The sequence below is a fragment of the Myotis nattereri genome (assembly GCF_964212035.1).
Source record: "Myotis nattereri genome assembly, chromosome: 1".
Classification (NCBI taxonomy): Eukaryota; Metazoa; Chordata; class Mammalia; order Chiroptera; family Vespertilionidae; genus Myotis; species Myotis nattereri.
Genome location: NC_138075.1, coordinates 167,728,362 through 167,740,459, shown reverse-complemented (window position 1 = coordinate 167,740,459; position 12,098 = coordinate 167,728,362). Strand labels below are relative to the sequence as shown.

Genomic DNA, 12,098 nt, shown 5'->3' with positions numbered 1-12,098 from the left:
AGAACCATCCAGCCAACAGTGACGAGGCAGTTTGTCTGCTTTGAAGCTCAACATACCCGGGTTTTTACTCCTTACTAATTAACTACTTAACATCTGCAGGCCTCGGGTTCCTTACTTGGTAAAAAAAAAAAAAAAAATAGGCTTCTTTAAAGGGTTCCGATCATACACATAAAAAAACAACATGTAGCACCATATTGTTATTATACTATCTATATGTTACCTAAAACACAGATAGTAACATATCAAACATTGTATCACGCGTTATTGTTATGCTACTTCTTGTCAGTGTGCTCTTTATTATTATGTATTCTATCTTCCAACTCTCCAGCCAACCTAGACATACAGGCCAGAAAGCTTCTTCCCAGGCAGAGAGGCGGGTTCCAGTTACCATGACAACAGCGCGCGCCCCACCATTTTCCGCTCGGGCATCGCTCGGGAAGGAGAAAAGCTTAGGCTGCGTGTTGCGTCATCACTACGCGCTCGCAGGCTTGCTCCGGCTTAATTGGAAAGGCCCGGGCCAGCTCCCGTCGCCCACGCCAGGAATTATTATTTTTTCCTCTTCCACCTTGGTTACAGCGCACCGGGCCTGCAAGACGGTAAGTACCGGAGGGAGAAAGGCGGGGAGCCAGCGGGCGAGGGGACGCTCCGGAGGTGCCGGGGCGCCTCGGAGCCAGCCCCGCGCCGCTCGGTCCTATCAGCGTCCTCCCAGCTGGGCTCGCGTCGCGTCAACTTCCGGGCGGGTGCTCGCCAGCGCGGCCTGCGCCGCTCCCCGCCTCCGGCCCCTTTGTGTCCCCGCGGTGCCGAGGCGCGGGCCCCGGCACGTCCTTCCCGCAGGCAGGCAGCGCCGTCGTGCAGGCGCCGCTCGCTGTGGGCGGGCGCGCGGCTCGCAGGGGGGTGCGAGGGGGACGTGCCCGCGCGCGCTGGGGTAAGAGGTTGCACGAGGGTCAGCCTGTGGTGTGAGGGAGGAGGGGTGGCGAGGGGTGGCGGGGGGACGAGGGGCGTGAAAGGAGCCATGGAGAGATGGAACGCACCCCGGCTCGGTCCCCCTTCTCGCCGTGGCCCAACAATGAGGCGCAGCCATAGCGGTCGGCCTGCGCCCCTGGCGCCTCGGCGGTGCCTGGATTGCCCCGGGAGGGACCTGCGCCGGCTTTGTACTGCATGTTGTTCTCATGGCCTCGCTTTCTCCTTCTGTTTCCCGTAGCTGGTTCCTTTCAGACTCCCAGTCCCACAAGGTGGGGGCGGCCACCAGGATGAATCTTTTCAACCTGGACCGTTTTCGTTTTGAAAAAAGGAATAAGATTGAGGAAGCGCCCGAGGCAACACCCCCACCCTCCCAGCCCGGCCCCTCCTCGCCCATTTCCCTTAGCGCCGAGGAGGAGAACGCCGAGGGGGAGGTGAGCAGGGCAGGCAGCCCTGACTCCGATGTCACTGAGAAAACAGGTGAGTTTCCACGCCGCCGCCCGCCGCCGGGTGGGACCTCCAGGGAGGTGTTTGCGAGACGAGAGGCGGAAGAGATTGCAGCTTTCATTCCCGATGTGACACGTGCTCATGCATTGTCTTCCCGGTGCCCGTTTGAAAGCAGCTCCTGGGCTGTCACAGGCACCAGGCCCTCCAGCCGAGCATCCATTCACACCCTCTTCCCGTTTCTGCGAGTTCTTGGAATGTGGCCCAACAATGGAAGGTGAAATCAGCATTTAGGTCATCTTTAGGTCAGCCCTGTGAATCACCTGGTTACTTGGCCAGGTGTTGACACCGATTCCAGTATTTCTCCAAAAAAATACTGGTCACCTCCTGTGAGCGGGGCTTTCTTCAAGGTGTCTGAAGACAACCTCCGTGAACAAAAGGTCAGATCGCAGTACGATGTTGCCACTGCTTGACTTCCTGGAGATCCCCAGAGTGCAGAAGAGTAATTGGTGTTCTTTCTGGTGAATGAGCCATTTTAACCTCCAGCAGGTTGTCAGGGACAATAGGGTTTGAGAAGAAGCCCCAAATTAGCATTTCCATTTTAATCTGTTACAAATTCGAATATATTTGCATTCTTACTATATTTTGACATAGTGCTTCACATTCTCATTTAATTGGCACAACAGTCCTGTGAGCTATTACCCACATATTGCAGAAATGAGACCCAGGGAGGTTAAATTGTTAGGAAGTAGGTATAACCAGAACTCAAATCCAAGCATTCTAATTCCGTTTTTTTTTCCTTCTATTTTTTGTTAATGCTCACCCGAGGATATTTTTTCCATTGATTTTTTTTTTTTTTTACTGTTTTTACATTAGTATAAATTTTTAAAAATTCATCTTTATTGTTGAAAGAATTACAGATGTCCTTCTCCCTCCATTAACCCCCTCCACCTCACTCCCGCCCCATACCTTCATTGCAGTATTGCCTCTGTTCATGGGTTATGCATATAAGTTCTTTGGTTAATCTTTACCTGCCCCTTTCTCTCTGAGATTCATCAGTCTGTTCCTGATTTTTAGAGTGGAAGTGAAAGGGGGGGTGGGGAAGACACATCAATGTTAAGACACATTGATTGGTTGCCTCCCACATGCACTGCAATCACACACACTCCAATTGGGACTGAGCATCTAACCAGCAACCCAGGTATGTACCCTTGACCGGTAATTAAACCCGAGATCCTTTTGTGCACAGAATGACACTGTAACTAATGAGCAACACTGGCTAGAGCCAAGCAATCTAATTCTTGAGCGTGAAAGGGATATTAGAAGTTTTATTTTAATGTTTATTCCAATAATCTTTTTAATGCAAAATCTGTATTTCACAAGCAGTTTTAAAATGAATGTGGCCCTGACAAGATTAGTGACATATATGTCTTAACTCTTGATGTCTCTTATTTTGTTTGGTACTCTTCTGTTTAAATATAACAGTGGTTAATGTTGGCAGAATCCCTGCAAGGTCATTGGAGTACCATTTTTAAATACTTTTTTTTAAAAATATTTTTTATTGATTTTTTACAGAGAGGAAGGGAGAGGGATAGAGAGTTAGAAACATTGATGAGAGAGAAACATCGATCATCTGCCTCCTGCACACCCCCTAACTGGGGATGTGCCCGCAACCAAGGTACATGCCCCTGACTGGAATCGAACCTGGGACCCTTGAGTCTGCAGGCCGACGGCCCATCCACTGAGCCAAACCTGTTAGGGCAGTGATGGCGAACCTTTTGAGCTCGGTGTGTCAGCATTTTGAAAAACCCTAACTTAACTCTGGTGCCGTGTCACATATAGAAATTTTTTGATATTTGCAACCATAGTAAAACAAAGACTTATATTTTTGATATTTGTTTTATATATTTAAATGCCATTTAACAAAGAAAAATCAACCAAAAAAATGAGTTCACGTGTCACCTCTGACACACGTGTCATAGGTTCGCCATCAATGGGTTAGGGCTTAAATACTTTCTTATAAATGGAATATGGTGAAATGATTTGTTTGGTTTGGTTAAGTAGTAAGTAGGAGTCAAATATTGAAAGGCTTTGTTTGAAGAGCTTTGAACTTATCTGAATTCTGTGGGAAAGCACTGAAGGATTTAAGCACAGGAGGGATAGTCCTTTGTTTAATCTTGTGACAGATAATTTGATTTATATAACATGCTATAGTTAATGTCTAAACATCCCGGTACTTTACTATTTTAACAGTAAATACATTTATCTGTTTCTTAGGTAGTTAGGGCAGAGGGTTGTAGGCTTGGAATTTTGAGTCCTTAAAAGCCTCTGTCCATCATTTTAGTTAAATGGGACATTGGATAAGTCACTTAAAATTGAGATCCACAGTTTTTTATTATGTAAAATAAAAGCACTTTGTAAACTGGGATTCAGCGGAATGTTATACTTATTTATCAATATTAGTAATGTAAAATTCTTAATTGCATTTTTTTTAAAAAAATATATTTTTATTGCCGAAACCGCTTTGGCTCAGTGGATAGAGCGTCGGCCTGCGGACTGAAGGGTCCCGGGTTCGATTCCGGTCAAGGGCATGTACCTGGGTTGCGGGCACATCCCCAGTGGGAGATGTGCAGGAGGCAGCTGATCGATGTTCCTCTCTCATCGATGTTTCTAACTATCTCTCTCCCTTCCTCTCTGTAAAAAATCAATAAAATATATTTAAAAATATATATATATATATATTTTTTTATTGATTTCAGAGAGGAAGGGAGAGAGAGAGAGATAGAAACATCAATGATGAGAAAGAATCATTGATTGGCTGCCTCCTACTGAGAAATAAGGCCGCAACCCGGGCATGTGCCCTTGACCGGAATCGAACCTGGGACCCTTCACTCCACAGGCTAACACTCTATCCACTGAGCCAAACCAGCTAGGGCTTACTTGCCTTTTCTAATCAGAAGATGTTTTTCTTCCTTTTTTTAAATATATTTTTATTGATTTCAGAGAGGAAGGGAGAGGTAGAGAGAGAGAGAAACATCAATGATGAGAGAGAATCATTGATCGGCTGCCTCCTGCATGCCCCACACTGGGGATCAAGCCCGAAACCTGGGCATGTGCCCTGACTGGGAATCGAACCATGACCTCCTGGTTCATAGGTCAATGCTCAACCACTGAGCCACGCTGGCTGGGCAGATGTTTTTCTGCTTTACTTTTTTCTCTGTCCTAGACTTTACTCCCTTTTTATTGGGACGTTTTCTTTGGTACGTAAATTCATCTTAAAAACTAAGATTACCTTTAGGAATCAATCATATGGTCAGTCTTTTATTTTTATTTTTTAAAAATATATTTTATTGATTTTTTATAGAGAGGAAGGGAGAGGGATAGAGAGTTAGAAACATCGATGAGAGAGAAACATCGATCAGCTGCCACTTGCACACCTGCTGGGGATGGGCCCGCAACCCAGGTACATGCCCTTGACCAGAATCGAACCTGGGACCTTTCAGTCCGCAGGCTGATGCCCCATCCACTGAGCCAAACCGGTTAGGGCCATATGGTCAGTCTTGATGACACTGGAAAATATAAAAATTAAGTTTGTTCTGGGAATGAGAATTCATCTTGTTAGGAATAGAGAGAGAGAGCTTTGCATTAAGAAGAAAGTATTATAAATGGTACCATGAATTTTGGAGAATTTTGAAAACTAAGGCTAAATTTTTACTTTACCTTATAAGTACTAGGGGTCCCTTAAAGACTTCAGGTAGAGGGTAAAATATGAGAGAAAGTTGTTTAGTTAAAAAAAAAAAGTCAATCTAACAGAGGATAGGGTTTGAAGAGAGATCATTTAGGAAACTTACAATCCAAGCTTAGTGATGGCAGTAGAAATGAGGAAGAAATGTGAGAGTTTTCAAGTAAGAAAGGTCAAGGATTTAAAACTAGATTGCTGATAGGAATGAGATAAAGTGATTGATAAAAATTTTAGTTTAGGTAATTGAAAAAAAGGGTGGTTTTGTACGTCAAAACAGATATAAAATACCCACTGTAAGCCATTGGGCATGCCTTTAAAAATTAAGAATTAGACCGACCGGTGTGACTCAATCGACCTATGAACCAAGAGGTCACGGTTCAATTCCTGCCAGGGCACATGCCCAGGTTGCAGGCTCGATTTCCAGGCTCCGATCTCTGGGGCGTATAGGAGGCAGCCAATCAATGATTCTCCTCATTGATGTTTCTATCTCTCCTTCTCCCTTCATCTGTGAAACCAATAAAAATATATTTTTTAAAAAAAATCAGCCCTGGCTGGTTTGGCTCAGTGGATAGAAAGTCGGTCCAAGGACTGAAGGGTCGGGAGCATGTGCCTAGTTGCAGGCTGGTCCCTTTTCCTCGTCGGGGTGCATGTGGGAGGCAACCAATCAATGTGTCTCTCTCACATTGATGTTTCTCTTTGTCTCTCCCCCCCCTTCCACTTTCTATAAAAATCAATAGAAAAATATCCTCAGGTGAGGATTAACAACAAAAAATAATAAATTAAGAATCTGCTGAAACCGGTTTGGCTCAGTGGATAGAGCGTCGGCCTGCGGACTGAAAGGTCCCAGGTTCGATTCCGGTCAAGGGCATGTACCTGGGTTGCGGGCACATCCCCAGTAGGAGTTGTGCAGGAGGCAGCTGATCGATGATTCTCTCTCATCGATGTTTCTAACTCTCTATCTCTCTCCCTTCCTCTCTGTAAAAAATCAATAAAATATATTTAAAAAAAAAAAAGAATCAAAGTCTTGTTCCAAACTAGCATTTTGGAATAGACCAAAGACAACTTAGTGTGGGGGATACAGATACTGAATTAAGTGTATGGGCCTTGGCCTGTAGAGAGGACAAGAAACCAAAGATAGATTTAAGATCAAACTTTGGGCTGGACATGAGATTGGAGAATTATCAGTGGGATATTAATATTTACCTCACTTCCATTATCATTATATGGCAACTTCATATTCTGCCATTGTGGGATACTGCTATATTTGCTTATTTACAGTAGAGTGTTAGGATCTAAATCATAGGATGGAAATTAAAATACATATATTTGTAATTACTCATTTTCAGCTACTCCTGTTATTTATCTAATTTGAGTTAAGATTTTATTTCTTACTATACTCCAGTTACTGTGACACAGCCACATCGTTTCTTGAAAATACCAAGCATAGTCCAGTCTTTCCTTCTGCTTCCAAAGCTTTGCTCTTATTTGCATATGACTCTCAGCTTCTTCATTGGGGCTTGATGAAATGGTTCCCTTTTTAGAAGGCCTTCCCATGATCACTCTCTGAAGTAACTCCCCTCCAACCCCAGCTTTACTCTACTGTATGTATTTAATGCTACCTAAAATGGTATTTGCGTCTCTCTTATTAGACTGTGATCCTCAAGGGGCACCAAGGGGAAAGGACATGTAAATATATATAGCTAAAATAGTACAATATGGTAACTCACAGGGGAAGGTACTAAGCAGTGTAGGATCACAGTCCAATTCACAAATGATCATTCATTCTTTCTGGGAGGATCAGGAAAAGACATGAAGAGATGACTAAATGGGCCCTAACCAGTGAATCATTTAATTCGGTGAACAAGAGACGAAAATATATATTGCCTTAAAGAGTCTGTGCTGTGTTTATGGGAAGGGGGGTTATCTATGGAAGAAGTTTAGGGAAATATTAGATAAAGCTGAAAAGAGAAATACAAACTGCTGGGTTTTTAGGAGCCTTTATATTTTGTGAAAGGAGCACTGATTTTATTTGGTAAAGACTAGAGAGCATTTCAATGTGAGAAGACAAATAATGAAGCTATTGCATTTGAAGCCTAAATGTAGGGAAATGACATTAGGGATGGTTGAGGGCAGTTTAGGGATGTTTATATATGTATTTTATGGTATTCGGCGTAGTTGAAAGGTAAATCTTCCTTGCTTACACAGCTGAGTAATTGACACTGTCAACTGAATTAGGTGGTACATTTAGGAGGATGATACCAAAACAAATTGAGTTTGAGTTACTTTTCATATTTCAGTAAAGAGGTTTAATAGATGGCTGTACATCAGAGTTTGGAGCCTGAGAAATCAACTTTGGAATTATAGTTGTGGTAGTTAACAAAAAAATGTCCTAAGCAAGATGTATAGTAAGAAACATCAATATTTAATGATGATCAAAGGAAGCGAAATCAAGGACTTGTAAAGGATGACTAGAATAGTCAGAAATGATAGTATCCTGGAAGCTAAAGATGGAGTATAGTGAACAGTATCAAATGTAGAGAAGTCAAGTTGGATAGGGACTGATAAGGGACCACTTCTCTTGGAAATTAAAAGTTATTGTTGACCTTTGTTTCAGTAGAAAGACAAAGAGATGACTACTCTTTATGAAGGGAAAGAGAAACAGCTTGACAGGGAAGCAATGTCAGGAAAAGATGTTTCAGGATTGTTGAAAATTGAATATATTTGTAGAGATATTTTACCTAAGGTGGGGAGGGGAGTGAAGGAAATAAAAATAGATGGGTTCGTAGATTATTTTGAGGTTGGAATGGAGGAAAGTTTTAGTATATGCTTGACGAATTTTTTTTCTTGGTGACATAAATGCCTTCTAAAGTAGTTACCATTTCAATGTGGTTGTCCTGTTGAAAGTAACATTTGTTTATAAGTGAGAAATTTTAAAAATTATATCAGTTATCAAAAAGACATCCAGAGAGCTGCTTTGCCACATACAGATTATATGATCTTGGGTACATCAGCGGTTTTAGACTTCACTTCCTTTGTCTAGAGCAGTGGTTCTCAACCTTCCTAATGCTGCGACCCTTTAATACAGTTCCTCATGTTGTGGTGACCCCCGATTTCATTGTTACAAATTGAACATAATTAAAGCATAGTGATTAATCACAAAAACAATATGTAATTATATATGTGTTTTCCAGTGGTCTTAGGTGACCCCTGTGAACGGGTCGTTTGACCCCCAAAGGGGTCGCGACCCACAGGTTGAGAACCGCTGGTCTAGAGGTTCTCTGAAGTCCCTGCAAAAAGTAAAATGGATATGATTCTTTGAATGATGATGCAGAATATATCATTTTAGTGTCATGATTCTATAACCATTGCGTGTTACTCAGTCTTTTTCAGATGTGTGATCCAACATATGAATCATCTTTGTGTAGTCATTCTGGCTTCTTAATATCTGTACTTGAAAGTCAGTCCTTGGTAAATGATTTAGTGATGAATTGTTCTAATAGAAAAATGCAAGCACTCATCTATACTAATAATAGAGGAATATGCAAATTGGTTAGGACACTGTCACACAACGACCAAACAGCAGGCTGCTTGGGGCTACCAGGCCGGCTGGGGGGTGGGGGGCAGTGAGGGACGACCAAACAACCAGACAGCAGGCTGTGTGGGGCGACCAGGCCGGCAGGGAGAGGCATTGAGGGGCGACCAGGCAGGCAGGGTGAAGTTGGGGGTGACCAGGTTGGCAGAGGGGGCAGTTGTGGGCGACCAGGCTGGCAAGGGGGACAGTGAGGGGCAACCAGGCTTGCGGAAGTGGGCAGTTGTGGGCGACCAGGCCGGCAAGGGGGACACTGAGGGGTGTTTGTCTTTTATTAGTGTAGATATATATATATATATATATATATATATGTTTTTTATTTTTTTTAAATTACTGATTTTTTACAGAGAGGAAGGGAAAGGGATACAGAGTTAGAAACATCGATGAGAGAGAAACATTGACCAGCTGTTTCCTGCACACCCCCCACTGGGGATGTGCCCACAACCAAGGTTCATGCCCTTGACTGGAATTGAACCAGGGACCCCTCAGTCTGCAGGCCGACACTCTATCCACTGAGCCAAACTGATCAGGGCAGTTTTTTGTTTTTTTTTTTAATACATTTTTATTGATCTCAGAGAGGAAGGAGAGATAGTAACATCAATGATGAAAAAGAATCATTGATCAGCTGCCTCCTGCATGCCCCACACTGGGGATTGAGCCTGCGTCCGGGGCATACGCCCTGATCTGGAATCAATCTGTGACCTCCTGGTTCATATGTCAATGCTCAAGCACTGAGCCATGCCGGCTGGGCAAACTGCCTTGAAAGTCAGTTGCCATGTTAAAGAATTGAACCATGTAAAGCAACACCCAACTAGAATACCAAAAATGGCATTGCTTTTGTTAAGTCTGCAGATGATATAGAGGTTTATGTGTTTTCATTTTACTTTGGGGAATCACTTTATTTGTGGACTATCAAATTGACTTAAACTATTTCTGTTTGGACTCATAATTTCCTTTTTAAGTTATTTGTTTTTATTTTTTGAGTGGTCCTTGATCTTGGACCACTTTGGTGAAATCAGTGGCATACTCAAATGCTTTTGTTTCATGATAGACTTAGATATGAGAATGGGTATAAGCATACTGGGAAAATTTAGAATGTATGATTGTCTTCTCTTGTTCTCTTGTGCAGTCCACTAATGGGGAATTTCATTTGGAATTACCCCCTGGAACCTTGTAGTCTCCTTGCATCATCTTCTATCCCTAAAACATAATAGGCTTTTTAATTGTTCTTATATGAAAGGACAGGCTGTTGTTCCTCATGTTCTAACAGGAATTTGTTTATTCCTCACTCAGATTATGCCTCATAATAGTTATTTTCATGGCTATTTACCTCCTATTATTTGTTTTCTTTAGGGCAAATTAGACTATAACTTGCCCTTTCTATTTCTTTTATATACCCCACTTCCTGGTACAGTGCCTTAAACACAGAAGACATTCAGCAAATGTCAGAATTGAATACTATCCAATGACTTTTATAATTGACTGGAGGCCCGGTGCACGAAATTCGTGCACAGAGTGGGGGGGGGGGTGGTTCCCTCAGCCCAGCCTGCACCCTTTCCAATTGGGGACCCCTTGGGGGATGTCCAACTACCGGCAGTCAGACATCCCTCTTGCAATCTGGGACCACTGGCCCCTAACTGCTCACCTGCCTGCCTAATCGCCCCTAACTGCCCTCCCCTGCTGGCCTGGTTGCCCCCAACTGCCCTCCCCTGCTGGCCTGATCTCGCCCCCAACTGCCCTCCCCTGCTGGCGTGATCTTGCCCCCAGCTGCCCTCCCCTGCTGGCCTGATCTCTCCCCCAACTGCCCTCCCCTGCAGGCCTGATCTTGCCCCCAACTGCCCTCCTCTGCTGGCCAATTTGGTTCTGATTGGTCAGTTTCTATGCCAGTTAGCATCAAAAACTCTGCCTCCTAGGCAGCCATTGGCTCCCCAGAGCACCCAGATTTGGTTCTGATTGGTTGGTTTCTATGCCAGTCAGTGTCAAAAGCTCCGCCTCCTAGGCAGCCATTGGCTGCCCACAGCACCCACATTTGGTTCTGATTGGTCGGTGTCTATGTCAGCATCCTAGGCAGCCATTGATTCTTCACAGCATCCACATTTGGTTCTGATTGGTCAGTTTCTATGCCAGTCAGCGTCAAAAGCGCCACCTCCTATATAGCCATTGGTTCTTCGCAGCACCCACATTTGGTTCTGATTCGTCGGTTTCTATGCCAGTCAGAATCTCTGGGCCTGATCAGAGAGACAGGGCTGAACAGCAGCCCCCTGCGAAGGCCTTGAGAGAAAGAAAGCCCTGGCTGCTGGCGAAGCCCAGAAAGAAAGAGGGAGAGAAAGAGAGGGGCAAGTACTGATCAACAGCTGCCACTGAGGCTGCAGATCAGACCCTGCCTCTCTCTCTCTGGGTCTCAGCCCCCTGGGCAGTCAGCACTGGGTTGCAACCCAGCACTGACTGAAGGACTTCTGGGTTTGTCAGCCTTCAGTTGTGATTGGTTGTTACAACCCTGTGCTTTTATATATTAGGATTTTTCTTTTTCTCCTTCCTTATCTTCATTTTTGTATTTTGTGTATGTATATGACCTTGTCTTCTTTGTGCTGTTGCTTAAACATGCTGGTTTGCTTTGGGTCAAAAGCATCATTGCATCAGGAATATCTTAGCTATTTTTGCTGTTGCTTATTTCCAAAAATAGTCCAAACAAATCTAAGCATTTAGCACTATTCTAATTCTAGATTAGTGACTATTTTGGAAAGTTGGTATTTTATATAAATAAGCTTTTATTGTACCCATTAGTTTTCAAAGTGTGGTGGTCTCTGAACCTTTGGGCTCCTTCAGGTCAAAACTGTTTTCATAATAAGACATTACTTGCCTTTTTCACTGTGTCGATATTTGCACTGATTGTACAAAAGCAACGGTAAGTAAAACTGCTGGTGCCTTAACATGAATCAAGGCCAAGACTCCAAACTGTTATAGTAGTCATTGTATTCTTAAAAATTTTTAAATGCCAGTTTCACTTAAGAATGTTCTTTTTTTTTAAATCCTCACCTGAGGATATTTTGTCCATTGCTTTTCAGAGAAAGTGGGACGGAGAGAGAGAAACATCGATGTAAGAGAGACACATCAACTGGTTGCCTTCTGCACATGTTCCCATAACCCAGGTATGTGCTGGGAATCAAACATGAGACCCTTCAGTGCACAGACCAACACTCTAACACTAGCCACACTGACCAGGGCAAGAATGTTCTTGATAAAGCAGTGCAAATTATTACTTTCAATAAACTTCAACTTATCAGTAGGCACTTTTATAATATTTTGTGAAACAAAATGTGAACTAACCTTTGCTGCATACCAAAATACAATGTTATTTCAAGG

General features: G+C 43.4%; 1 protein-coding gene across 1 annotated transcript in view; it reads left to right on the top strand.

Moving 5' to 3' along the window:
- The first annotated feature begins 717 nt into the window (after positions 1–717).
- SMARCAD1 (SNF2 related chromatin remodeling ATPase with DExD box 1) overlaps positions 718–12,098 on the top strand; it is an 89,418-nt gene continuing 78,037 nt past the window's right edge. Inside the window, exons 1-2 of the mRNA XM_081093575.1 lie at positions 718–925; positions 1,202–1,440. Of these exons, the coding sequence (XP_080949701.1) occupies positions 1,251–1,440 (190 nt within the window). The 5' untranslated portion in view covers positions 718–925; positions 1,202–1,250. The remainder of the gene's footprint in view (positions 926–1,201; positions 1,441–12,098) is intronic.